We start from the raw sequence: 14,327 nt of genomic DNA, 5'->3' as shown, positions 1-14,327 counted from the left end.
CTACTACACAGGGGCCTAGCACCCTCCAGCTTCCAGCAGAGCTAAGGAAGGAGAAGGTCCCCCCCCGCCCCCGCCACAGAGCACGGTGGTGTTGATTCCATAAAGTTTTTGTCAAGATAGGAAGGGCTAAAAAATAAATTTGGAACAGAAAGGGGCAGAGATTCTTTTCCCACTGTGTTCTGCTCAAGGTACATCCCCCCCAAATAAGGTGAGAACCATGGTATAAAGAAGAGAAAAGAGACCTCAAAAATGGAGATTGAGCACAAGAGGAAAAAAAAAAAAAAAGGCTGCAACTTGCTCCCAGGGACTGGAGAAAATTAAAAAAGAAGATTGGAATCCATCAGTGTTCCATTAGTCATCTTCTCCTTCATCTTCCTCTCCTTCCTCCTCCTCATCATCATCTTCATCTTCTTCACCTTCATCCTCATCCCCTTCTTCATCAATATCTTCTAACACTTCCCCTTCTTCATCATCCATATCAGGGACCAAGTAGTACTGTAACAGATTTGGCCAGATATCATCTATGATGACTTATCCTAACTCATCAGCACCTGCATCAGAATGGTCAGTAAACCAGGTAAAAAAGCTCTCTGGTTCCTCATGCTGCCTCTTCCTGCTGGCTTTATTCTGTGTTTGACTTGAACGTTTCATCAAATCCTTTCTAGATTTCCATTTGATTTCAGTGGATTTTGACGATGGATCATCACTCTCATTTTGATGAAATTCTTTGGAGAGAACTTTATTTTTGAAGTAAGGATTTTCATGAAAATAAAATTCTATTCTGTAACCTGATTTAATATCTTCAAATTCTGTTACTTCAACTCTTGTCAAATAATGCAGTGCCTCTTCATCCCCCTCCCCAAGCAGTGTAGACACTTGTGGATGGTTCACAAATGTTGTTACCCCCAAATTTGGGATTTTGGTGATCAATTCTGACCTCTTCTGAAAAAATGGTTGGTGGAGTTTGTTTGATTTCTGTTCTACTTTCAAAATCTCCTCACTGGCTTGTTCATTAAGTCTGTCTATTTCATTTTGTACTTCATCAATATGTTCAACTGCTTCTTGCTGTTCTTTTTCTTCCTTTGGCAAGTCCTGAGAGGTTGGCTTCTTCTCTGGCTTGGGGGCAGGAGGAGGTCTCAGTTTCTTTGTGAGGGATGAGAGCGAAGACGGGGCGTTTGGGAGCCATGTTGTGAGATAAGCTGGAGAATCTGACCGCAGGGAAGCAGGGCTGGAAGCAGCGCTGAGAAATCGTATTTGGTTTTCTTAAGGGCACTCTAATCTACCCTATCCGCATCTGATGTGACAGTATTTCCAATTTAATGGAAGCCAAAGTGAGGAAAAATCAATCTTAGCTCTGTAGTCTAAGTGTGTGTCTAGAGTGAGCACAGAGGATGTCCCATTAGGTACGTCCTCACACATTACAAAATTGGTGTGTGCATAGCTTAAACCTGTCAAGGAGTATTTTATACTCCACAGTTCAAGGCAGCACCACATCTGAAGCGCTGTAAGAAATGCTGAAAGCCTTCCAGAACCTTCCACCTAAGATTGGGGAGCATGGGAACAGCTGGCATCTGGGCTCATCTTTGCCTCGGGCCCTCGTTGCCTGAGAGGGGAGCCCCAAAGATGGAAGATGGCCCAGGAGAAGTTCTGCTGGGAAGACATTTCATAATTTGGGGTACTCAGTATTACTCCCTCATCACAGCCAAGGTATTCAAGCTGACTACGAGACGGTGGGCATGTGTCCATACTATATGCTGTGCAGTAGAAAAGCAGGCCTGTACTAAAGTAAAAGCAGTGACAGATCTACTACAGGGAAGAATCATACTCCCAATGTGCTATTTTTAATGGGACTTAACATTTCATTTTGTTGTTTCTCTAGGGAGTCATTTAACCCTAAGTGTTAGGAGAGAGCGCACATGTGCCTGGTCCTGAGCTCAAGCATGTTGGGCTAAAGGAAGGGAAAAGAGAACAATGCATTGGGATTCAGAGGAAGACGTTGGGTAGCAACCCCATTGAAAGCCTGGGAAATGGCCCCTCTGGCACCTTCATTTTCACTCATGGGGAGGACTTGCTACCCCTCCCTACCCCATCAGAGGTTAAGGCGATAACACTAGCCTCCAACCAACCACCTCAGCTGCGAAGAATGGAGACTGGAAAGTGAGCGTGGGAGGGAGAAGACCCTTGCTGATGCTAATGCTCTTGTTGAAAGATCAAGAGACCATGACAAAGCAGCACAGTCTCTTCATGAGTAAACAATGGCTCCCAAGAGGAATGGAAGAAATGAAGCAGTATTAGGAAGAAAGTCAGGAACCAAATAAAGACTCAAGGCACTGGCCAAGGCACAGCCATAAATCAGAGAATTGCAACCAAAGCACAGAAAACTTCACACATCCTTGCCCTGGCTGGTGGGGCTCAGTAGACAGAGTGCCAGCCAGCAAACCAAATAGTCACTGGTTCAATTCCCAGGCAGGGCACATGCCTGGAATGCGAGCCAGGTCCCCAGTACAGGACATGTAAGAGGCAACCACACATTGGTACTTCTCTCCCTCTCTTTCTCTCTTCCCTTCTCTCTAAAACTAAATAAATAAAATTTAAAAAAAAAAGAAAAAGAAAAGAAAACCTCACACATCCTGGAGCAACATTCAGAGCTCTGAGACGTAACATGAGCAAGTGCTGAGAGCACATATTTCTGTTGCTAATGTCTAACCTAAAGGATGACCTTGGTATAACAGTGAAGTTTAATGAGCAGCATTCCAAGGTATTACAAGCCCATGTTGTCCCATGTTGTCCAGATAATTGAAATGGCAGCAGCAACAAGGAAAGCCACTGAGACTGAACATCCATGTTGTATAATATAGAAAAAAAATTTCAACTTAAACAGGAAATAAAGTATTTAATAGAAGTCTTTCAAACTTAAGATTCATATTTTAGCCTCTTGAAAGATGGTGCATAAGGAAGTACAATCTTTGTTGAGTCAATTTTAGTCAATTTTTGTCATGTGGTCTAAGCCTACTAAATTAATTAATGGAATGATAAGAAATCACTACCTTAATCTCCTGACCAGTGATTACTTTTAGATTATGTGCAATACACTGAAATAACATGTTTAAAAGATGGTTTCTGGCCCTGGTCGGTGTGGCTCTATCAGTCGGATCATCGTCCCATACCTGACAATTTGCAGGTTTGATTCCCAGTCGAGCACATGCTTAGGTTGCAGGTTCCACTCCTGGTCCAGGCACGTACGATCCCCCATCACAACCAGTCAATGTTTCTCTTTTGCATTGATGTTTCTCTCCCTCACTTCGTCACTCTCTGGGAGCAATGAAAAAATGTCCTTGAGTGAGGATTAAAATAAAATGAAATTTTAAAAAATAAGATAAAATAGGTGGTTTCTGAAAATGTATAATAAATGGACCTAGGCTTTATTCTTACTAAAATATAATTTAAATATAATTCACGGGATGAACGGATGAGAAATTGTCATAATAACATCACAGGGTAACTCTATATTTACCTTTTTGGGGAATTATTGTACAATTTTTCATGGCCACCAGCAATTTATGACAACTTCAATCTCTTCACATTCTTGTTATTATCTCTTTTTGATTCTAGCCATTACATCGTGGGTGTAATGTGGTATTTCATTGTGGTTTTGATTAGTTTCCTTAATGATTAACAACATTATTCATCTTTTCATGTGTATATTGGCCTTCTTCACATGTTTTCCTGGGAAAAATATCTGTTTATATCTCCTGCTTATTTTTAAAGTAGCATGTGATTTTAAAGACACAAATTAATCTTCCTGTTATTGAGTAACAACATATTCTAGATACAAGCCCTTTACTAGGTAGGTAACTTGAGAATATTTTCTCTTACTCTTACTTTTTTGATAGTATAGTTCTAAGTGTAAATGTTTTTCATTTTGATGTAGTCCAATTTATTGACCTCTTCTTCAGTTGTTTGTACTTTTGCTGACATATTGAATAAACCATTGCCTAGCTCAGGGTTATTAAGACTTAGTCTTATGCTATCTCCTAAATGTTTTATACTTTTCACTCTTACATTTAGGCTTATAATCTGTTTTGAGTTAATTTTTATTTATGATGTGAGATAAGGGTCCAACTGCATTCTTTCGCATGTGAATATCTACTTGTTCCAGCATTATTTGTAGAAAAGACTATTCTTTCTTCCCAAAAATTGTCCTGACATCATTGTCAAAAATAAATGGGCCATAAATGTGAGGGCTTATTTCTGAACTCGTAACTCCAGTCCATGACGATGCCTATTTCTATGCTAGTATAGCACTATCTTGATGACTACAGCTTTATAGTAAGTTTTGAAATCAGGAAGTGTAAGTTCTCCAGCTTTGTTCTTTCTTCCATAATTGTTTCAGCTATTCAGAGTGCCATAAGAATTTTAGCATCAATTTTTGCTAAAGTTTGCATCCAGTTTGTCAATTTTTGCAAGAAAATCTAGCTGGGACTTTGACTCTGTAGATCATTTTGAAGAATATTGCCATTTTAACAGTATTATGCCTCAAGCATCCTTGTTCTGATAGATTCATTAAATACTTCTGTTTATTATCGTCACTCACCAATTTCCTCAAAGGACGCAGAGCTCCAATCGGCAATTTTTCTTTCATCTAAATTCAGGTTACAACAATGAGAAAGAAATAAAGGCATCACCAGGTAAAGCAAGCAGACTGTGTTTCAATTTTTAAAAGAAATTTAGAAAGATCACTTGAAAATCTTCAGCTTTTTAATCATCTCCATCAGTTTTAGCTGTTTTTTTGTGTTGTTTTGGGGGCTTTCGTTTTTGTTTTTAGTTCCCGTCTCTGCCTATACAGTGTTAATTGCTATAGAAAGCCATTTTATAATGGACCTACTCTGGCTGTCCTCAGTGGTTGATAAGATGGAATTGTCAGCACCCTGGTGGGACAATACTGAAGATGTAAATATGGCTGTCTGCTTTACTTTTTTTCTCCAGATATACTCTGTTATGGGGTCAGGTTTGTGGCTCCAAGGAGGGAACTGCTTTCTCTGAAAACTTACTGTCCCTGAACATAAATGAGTGGTCTGCTGAGTGAGGCAGGAAATGCCAGCAGAGATTAAGAGCATGAGTCCATCCATCACTGCATTTTGGTGAGCCCTGGGGCAGGGTGGCTGTGGCTGTACACAGCAGCGGGAAAGGTCATCTGTCCTTCCCTGCACCTTAATAACACAAGACTGCGATACAGGAAGTGCTAATTTGGTTTACTTTGCTGAAGTCGCAGTTACTAACCCCATCAGAAGTTGTTGATTTTTGTCTTGGACTTGGTGATGTCAGCTCACAGTCACAAGCCTCGGCTCCCCTTGCTGTTCCCTCCCCTAAGTAACCCACACTGCAATTCTTCAGCTGTGGGCTCCTTACCTGGGCTTTGCTCTGGGAGTCCTTTGTTCCGTCCATCCCTGAGCCAAGTAGCCCTGGCGGTGATGCTTCCTACTGGAGAGAATTCTCCACTGACGACCCACTGGGCTCCCCGTTGGAAGCCTGGCAAAAAGGCTCTGAGGTGGCAATTCATGAAGTGTTGGTGGCCTGGGTCCACTGTCTTTAGATTGAAGGAAGCAGAGCCCCTGGGGGACCAGGGTTGGGGCCTCTTTGATAAACGTTCCTGGGATCTCAGTCTAAGCTGAGTATTTGGCATCTAGCCACAAGCGCCCTCTCAAGAACTGTTAAATGTTCTAATCTATCACAACAACCAGATATATTGTCAATATAGTGATTTCTGTGACTTGGGATTATTACTTTCTTTTCCTCTCTAAACGCAGGATTTAGGAAGAAAGGGAAGTCCGGTCGTAGAGATTTCAGGGTCAGCAGTTTGGGCTTCGGCTTTCTCTCGGCCACCTCAGTTCTCCCCTTGTAGCTCAGTGGCAGTTGCAGAGGAAGGAATAGTGGTCTGTGACGAAGGCCAGACCCCTGAATTAGGCAGGGGTTAGGTGGGCAGGTGTCAATCCAGGGTGGAAAGCAGGATTGTTAGTAAAACGGTGTAACTATGAAATTCTACTAAAGTAGACACTCACTTAGTAGACACATTTTGATTATGTCCTTTCAGCTGCCAACCTGAGCATTGACTGAATCCAGTTTGTTTTTTAAAATATGAACTTTTGTTTTCACAAAACCAATAGTTATTTAGGAAGGACCACATTATTCAATAAATAGTGAGAAATTGATAGGCACTGGGTACCATTCCAGTCACTGAGTAACAGTGGCGAGTGAGAGAAACAGCCACGCCATTGCGGGCTGGCTTTCTCTAAGGTGGAGAGACAGTAAAGACGGGAACAAACCCCTGAGGAGCATACGCAGAAGTGGATGGCTGCAGCCTGAGTGGTGAAGCTAGAAGGGGAAGAAGTATTTTGGGGGCTCCTCCAATAGGTGGCTTGTGCAGAATATCTCACTTAAGCCCTATTAGGGAAGTAGTCATATCCTTCAAGTGCACACAGAGAAGATGAGGCTCTGCAGGCCGGGGTCACCACAGGCCCTGTGCAGGAAGTGATTGGTACCATTGTCAGTTCAGACTCGTCTGACTCCAGAGCCTGTGCTATTTTCATTAGGCTGCCTCCCTGCACCTTCCTCCAGCCTCTTCACATTAGAGATGGTCTCTGAATGAACTCGAGAGAAGCTGGGAGACTTCCATGATTCTGTGTGTGGGGAAGCCCTCTCTGTGTCTTTCTTCAGAGCCAGGGTGAATGAAGATGGACTGTGAACTGAGTTTCCACAAAGAAGTCAGGTAGCAAGACCTTCTCTCAAGGTCATGTTCCCAAGGAGAAGCCCCACCTAGTCCTTCAGTCCTAACCCAGGGTGCTCCTGACCAAGGGGCTCCTGAACTTCTCCAAGGTTGCTGGCTGGCTCACCGTCTCCTCCCTGCCAGACAATGGCTCTCAGGCTGCCAGCTGTCCCCACTGCACACTGAGCACAGTTGCTATTTTTAGATCTCTTTTTTCTGTGCCCTTTTCATATGACAGGTGAAGAATTGCCATCATTTTCACACTGAATAACATTCATTATTCATTATCTGTAATGAGAGATCATATTTACAACCTGTGTACTTCTTCCTAAACCATGCCAAGGCAACCTTATTAATGCTGAGAAGAACCAGTCCTGTCTTACACCCACAGACACGTGACAGTAATGGAGGATGGGCCTCCACATTTAGGGGGAGGGCGATGGCTCAGCTGGAGACTTTTTAACACAGTTTGGGGTCCTGAGTCAATGAACAAGAAAGAAACAGCTTTCAAAAATCTCTGAGGCTGTTGCACCAGCGGCCAGGAATTGTTCTCTGTGTCTTGAACATAGTCACTAAATACAGGGTGTGACCTCAAAGGGTAATACGGGTAATTTTCTCTTGGCTCCTACAGGAGAAAATTACATGTCCAAGAGGCCTCTAAGTGTGCTCATGTTTAATGGTACACAGTGTCCTCTCACCCATCACCAATGTAGCCCAAACCCGGCTGCTGTTCACTGAACGTGTGTAAGAGCTTATGGAGCCCACCTGCCCAGGTGGGAGGGAGGTGCCTCCCAGAGATCTGCCAGGGCTCTGTAGCCAGCATGGGCCCTAGCCGCAGTCAGTCGCCTAGGTCACTGACTTGAACCTTCGGCCAGCTTTTCTAAGGACAGGTTTTGGGCCAGTTCTTCTTAGAGCCCCAGGTCTCCTGCCTGAGACTCAGTGCCACACAAAGAAATGTTTGAAATCATCTTCCATCTACCCAGAGCCCAGAAGCATTGGCCTGGTGTTTTCTAGAGCAGTCTGCATTTCAAAGCATTGCCCAGGCAGGGTATGGTGCACACAGCAGGGAGTGGGCCCCAAAGTCACTCATTTGTCTGAGGACAAGTCTGGCTGCTGAGCTTCCTGCAGAGAGAACCCAAGCCTAACAATGCTGTGACTCTGCCTCTCCTCCTCAGCCTGGCCTGGGATCTCCAAAGAGCTTTCTTTCATCTGCTGGCTTCCTAGGCTTGATCTGAAGATGCAGAAACAGATTTGAATTTCACACACTGTGCTTTTGTGCTTGCCAGCTGCAGGAACAGTGCAGAAGGGGAAGAACTGGCAGAAAGAGACCGATTCTTCTGAAATCTGTGTGCTCTCGGCTCTCCTCCTGTCCTTTCCCTTCTCTGCTGAGGTCCCTGACATGGATGTTGCCACTTCCGTCTCCAGTGTGCTGGGCCGTGGTGAGTGCTGTGGACAGAGACGTCTGTTAGGAAATGTGGCACTGCCTGCTAAGGCCAGCAGAGAGTGAGGAGGACAGAAAGGTGGCTGCCCCTGTGAATGTCCTTGGGACATTGCCCCAAGTCAAGGGCCAAGGGCCCCGGCACAGAGATGACCAGAGGAATGCAAACTCACCAGCATGTCACAGCTCTGGAAGCAAAACCAAATGCATTGCAGCCATCCTCTGGCTTCCAATGACCCACAGGTGCAAGGTCATTCTGTCGTGGTGTGAAAGTAGGATCCGAGACTGCTGCGGTGTGGCCGCAAAGAGCCCTCTCACCAGTAAAGGCAGCAAAATGGGTTGGAAATTGTCTTAATTTCACATGTGGAGTGTGTGTTTCCATAGGATAAAAATGAGTTATTTGTGCCCACACTATCAAATGCTAATCTGATTATTTTCATTTTTGTATCCAGAAATAAAATCCAAATATTAACACATTATCTGCTCATTAAATCAGTGTTCTCTTCTAAAAACATAACCGCCAAGGTCTTGATTGCTGGTTGCTGCACATCTCCATGTAAACATCACTCCTGGCAGTTGTTTGAAATGGGGGAAGGAGGGTGAAAGGATACCTGCATTTTCTCCTGCGGTCTGAACATTCTTCTTTCTCTGAGGTTGTCATCCTTATGAAAGGCTCCTGGGCTGCTGGTTTCCTGGGAGCATCAAGCAGCCTGTAAGAAAGGGCCCAGGGCAGGCAGACCCTCCACTGTCTTGCGGAAGGATTGCTGCTCAGGCGCCTTCAGCGCCACCCTATCCTGCCTGGTTCCCTGGACATCACCTGTCCAGTTACCACAGCTCATATCCAGCAGAAGGAGAGCACTGGGCATTTGCTCATTTGACTGTAGGAATAGGAGCTAATATGTATACTATCAGCTAGTGCCTTTATTACTAACTCACTTAATCTGCAACATTATGAGGCAGCTATAGTTTCACCCTCATTTTTCAGATACGGAAACTGAAGCTTAGAGAGGCTAGGCACCTTGTATAAGGGCATACTGATAGAAAGGGGGAGCTGGGATTTCTAACAATGTTTTCTGAGTCCAAAGTTCCACCTCACCAACTCTTGCATCACTGCTGCACCTTGGTTTCCAGGAGTGGGTGGAGAGAAGAGCAGGGAGCTCTCCTTGCTAGTGTGTAGGTGAGCTGAGCAGGAGCCTGAAATCCCTGACTTGCCCACACCTCCTTTGAGGAAAGCAGCCAGAGGTGGTTCTTCTACCCTAAGCTGTGTGCTGTGTACCATGTGTCAATCAAAATGATATCTGTTCCTTGAATGGTGTGGTTCAGTTGATTGGAGCATCTTCCTGTGGACCCAAAGTTCATGGGTTCGACTCCCAGTTTGGGCACATGCCTGGGTTGCAAGTTTGGTCCCTGGTTGGGGCATGTGTGAGAGGCAGCCAATTGATGTTTCTCTCTCACATCGATGTTTTTCTCCACCTCTCTCTACCTCTCTTCCCTTCTCACTAAAATCAATAAGCATGTCCTCAGGGGAGGATTTCCTTAAAAAATGAATTCTGTCATAGTAGCTGCAACCAACTGAGCCACCAAGTTCTCGGAGACCTAAACAGTGTCTCTTAAGTGTTGGTAAAGCTCGAGTACCTAAGAAGCACATAGTAAATGCTCAATAATTACTTGTTAGATGAATAGGTCAATGAATGGATGCATCAGAAATTGGTGACCAAGCCTACAGCAATCACATCTGGGTTATACAAATTTGACGTCTCTGAGCTGAATGATCACAAAACTTTCCCTAACAGATGTCCCAATGTTGGGTGGTGACAAACTGAGGACATCAGATCTTTGGAAAGAGTGCAATTCAGCCACACTCCAAGTGGTGAGCCAGTTGAGAGCAGGCTGTGTTCTCTCCATGGAACCCCTGGTACATCCCATTCTGGGAAGTGCAGGAACCCAGAGGGACAGTATAGTGCAGGAGCTGATGTCCTCTGCCACTAAGGTTCCTGGTACCTTTCACTGAATCCCCAGCACCATGGTGAGACACTTACTTCCTCACAACATTAACAAGCTGTGCTTAACACCTGCAGAATTTGTTCAATCTGTCAGTGAAACTTGTTCAATCCCAGGTACATCAAATTTCCCACAGAAAAATGTGGGGAGAGGTGGGGCCAATGATCCATCCACCAGCTTCTTCCTTCCAGCTTGACAAGAGTATTCAGTGGGAGGACAATTCTGCCCCAGAAGCCTCATGTGTTTGTATGTGTGTTTGGCAGGGGAAGGGGAATGACTGCTTCTTCTTTGCTTTACAGGTAAACAGAGGACTGTAGCAGAACAGTGGTGACATCTTTAGGAAAAAAGCAGAGAGACATTATGGCCCCACAGGCCTGGCCAGCCTCACACAGAGACAGGAGAGCATGTCCCTCTATTTGTGTTACATGGGGCCATGTAGCTCTTCAATCGCTAAGATTGAAGGAGGAAACATAGCAATAAATAAAAACAAAAATATTAGTAAATATAAGTTAAGCTAACACACAGGTTGGGGGCTACTTAAAAGTATTATGACATAATGATTTTTTAAGATTTCATCAGGGTTGGCAAATTTCCACAAATAGCAATCTTGGATAATTTGGCTTCATATATCAGAATAATGGGCACCTCCTCTGATTAACACTATGGACTTCAAGAAAGATTTGCCTCTTCTCCCCCCCACCCCCGTTATTTATTTTCCATTCATTTATTTATGTTAATATGACCTTATGGATATTTATTTTATACATTGGGTCAAAATCCAACACTATTTTGTTGCCTAAATTGTTCCAGCTTTGAACATTGAGAACTCTTTTTGTTGGTTTCTGTGTCTCTTTGACATACTGCCATCAAAGTATTTTTTAGCACTTCCTTGATTTCCAACATATTCATAGATTCACAAGAAATTGAAAAAAAAATGTATAGGGAAATCCTATGTCCATTCCCCCAGCCTCTCCCAAACTTTAACATCTTGCACACCTATGTCACAAGATAAAAACCAGGAAATTGACATTGGTACAATCAAGAGTTTCTTCAGATTTTATCAATTGTGTGTGTGTGTGTGCGCGCGCGCACACGCAGTTCCTGTAACTTTAACATGTGTGTAGCTTAATGTAACCACCACCGCAATCAAGATAAAGGACTATCAATCACTGCAAGGCCCCTGTGTGGCCCCTTTATAACAATTCTCTTCTCCGTCCATCTCTAATCCCTGGCAACCAATAATCTGTTCTCCATCTGTGTAGTTTTATTATTTCAAGAGTGTTACACAAATGGAATCACATGATATATAATGGTTGAGATTGGCTGTTTTCACTCAGCGTAATTGCCATGAGATTCATCCAGGTAGTGTGTATCAATAGCACACTGTTTTTTATTGTTGTGTGGTATTCTGTGGTACAGATGGACCTCAGTTAATTTAATCATTGAAGAGCATATGGGTAGTTTCTAAGTTTTCAGCTATTATGAAGAAAGCTACTACAAATATTTGAGTGCATGTTACTTGTTACGTAAGTTTTCATGTCTCTGAGATAAATGCCCAAGAGTACAATTGTTGGTTCATATAGTTAGTCCATTTTAAGTTTTAAGACAAACTGCCAAACTGTTTTCTAGGAGACTAGCATTTCACATCCCTGCTGGCAATGTATGAGTGATTCTGTTTCTCTGCATCTTTGTCAGCACTGGGTGTTACCATTATTTTTTATTTTAGGCATCCTGAGAGGTGTGTGCTGATATCTCATTGTGATTTTAATTTGCATTTCCCTAATGGTGAATGAATTTGGGCATCTTTGTACGTGCTTATTTGTGAATCTTTAAGTTTTTAAATGATGAAAATAAAATATGTATTACCAAATTACTGAAGATGAGTAAGTTTTTCTTAGAGTCCCAGGGCATTCCCCCCACGTTTTGGATCTCTTTTTAGAAGCCCAGAACTGCACTGCAAGCTGCTCAGCATGTGGACAGTAGAAAAGGTTGAGCCCAGGAGTTTTCTCTGCTGGAACAACAGCGGAGGTTAGTTAAATGCTTACTTCACACCGAGGGAGGCCAGGTACTTGCATTTCATTTAATTCTCCTACATATCTGCAGGGAACATAAAATAAATAGAGCAAGTACTTACCATTTGCCACAACAGGTAGCAATTTGAACATCCAGAATTAAAACCAGGCCTGTGAGACGTCACCTGTCCTCTCCATTTCAACCTTTCTGATGAGCAGAATAGAAACTGAGATTCTGGCTGATTAAACTCTGCACTTACACACCTGAATCCTTGATATGGATGGGGCGTTTCTCCTCCAGTCAGTCTCAAGACCCAGTTGGGTGAATATAAAGTAAATTAAAATGTATTTTATTTACAGCTGCTATTCTATCTTTTACTGCTTGCTTCCTGAGGCACCAGAAAAGGTTCTGACTCCTGTATCAAACCCTTCATCTGGCTGGGGCTGTGATTAAACAAAGCCTTTCTGGAACTATTAATGCAGTTTATCGTCTTTCCTTACATTTTTACATCAGAGGCATGTTTTGCCACCAAAAGCTTATCCTCTGAAAGGTCACAGAGTCAGGGCCAGTCTTTCCCAGGGCCCTGGCTACCCCACCAGCATCCACAGCCCCGTCTACACGAGGCAGGAGCGCCATCGAGTACCTTGCACATTGGCGCCCCCACGGGGTGGAGGCCCTCCTCATCTGCCTGCAGACTCTGGCGCTGCCACAGGGCTCCGTAAGCCACGCTACATTCTACTGGGACATGCAAATAATAGAACGATCTCACAGGACAGTTGTAAGGATTCAATGGACACGCATGGAAAAGACTTTCCATTTTAATGGACTGTGGTGCCAACATGAAACGCGCATCTGCCAAGGAGAAGACCTGCGTCCTGCCATGGAGGCTCCCCCTCTCCGGCAGCCATCACCATGCCATCACACATACCTGGTGTGACACCTAGCACTAAGCTCACTGACGGACCATGGCCGTACATTGCAAGTTTCTTGAGAACTGGTTTCTTCATTTGAAATGTTAGAATAAGTCAGAATTGTAAATATTATTAATATCAGAATGATTCAAGATTAGAAATATCATACATGTGTGCGACATCTGGCTCATGATTCATGACTATTAAATCACAGCTCTTACTGTTAATGTTATCGTGACTCAGAGCCAGGAAGCATCATGGCTGTCATTTTGGGGGAAGGATTTTCAGGAGGGGACCTCATTAGTGTCTCCTGGCCGCCCCCGAGGGGTAACGCCCCCTCCCTCTACTTCCCCTGAGCTCCCTGCAGCATGCCTACTCATGCACCCCAATGGTCCGAGTGCTCTCGCATACACAGCGAAGAGTGTCATTGTAGGGATCCCCTTTTTACAAGTGAGAAAACGGGGCCACCTCTGTTCACAGGTGGCAGAGCAAATACCCACACTCAGCAACTGGTTCCAGGCTCGAGGCCCATTCTTCCACCAGCCTGGTTTTCCTTGTTTGCATGAGCTACATTTGGGAGTAGGGGTTTTTTTTTTTGGTGGGGGGCTGTAGTTTATTAAAATAAAATCATGATTATTGCATCTTCTATCTGTAGCATCGTAGAGTGTAATGCAATGAAAAGGAGAACGAGAAGCTGCCAAATTTTGATTCAGAGATGGGTTTGGTGGTTTCCTGTGTTGGTTCATTGCTGTTTCACTGCAGCCCTGTCTCCTGCTGAGGGACAGCCTCAAATTGATCCAGACTTGGCCTGGGTACCAGATCCCTTATTCGCAGGGCAAGGAGCTTCTGTTGCTCTGGCAGAGTGGACTCCTAGACACATGGACAGTTAGCTGTTAGTTTGGGGCTGGGGTTGGATGTTTTCCCTCCAGCACATCATATCTGAGCACTCACCTCACTGGCTCACACCCTGGCCTCCCTGTCAATTCATGGGGGTCGGGGGTGGGGGTGGTGCTGCTTCTACTAGCAGCTCCCTTCCTACCATTCTTTTTGTGTATGGGACAGCATGTCAACCAACTGAATCACCTGGCTAGGGCTAAAAAAAAGTTTTTTTAATCCTGACTCAAGGATGTTTATTGATTTTGGATAAAGAGGAAGAGAGAGAGAGGGTGGGTGAGAGAGAGAGACAGAGAGAGAGAAACAT

The 14,327-nt window shown here is 44.0% G+C and overlaps 1 protein-coding gene across 1 annotated transcript; it reads right to left on the bottom strand.

Annotated features, from left to right (window-relative positions):
* Positions 1 to 278: 278 nt before the first annotated feature.
* Positions 279 to 12,851, bottom strand: LOC129073466 (protein SET-like). The gene is given in 2 exon segments (XM_054577093.1): positions 279 to 1,208; positions 12,812 to 12,851. Coding segments are annotated over 2 exon segments (897 nt in total). The 3' UTR covers positions 279 to 351.
* Between the last annotated feature and the right edge of the window lie 1,476 nt (positions 12,852 to 14,327).

The sequence above is a fragment of the Pteronotus mesoamericanus genome, unplaced genomic scaffold, assembly GCF_021234165.1.
Source record: "Pteronotus mesoamericanus isolate MK-2021 breed Mesoamerican mustached bat unplaced genomic scaffold, CSHL_Meso_final contig_41, whole genome shotgun sequence".
NCBI lineage: Eukaryota > Metazoa > Chordata > Mammalia > Chiroptera > Mormoopidae > Pteronotus > Pteronotus mesoamericanus.
Note: the sequence above shows the minus strand (reverse complement) of the source record. Positions and strands in the feature narration are given on the sequence as shown.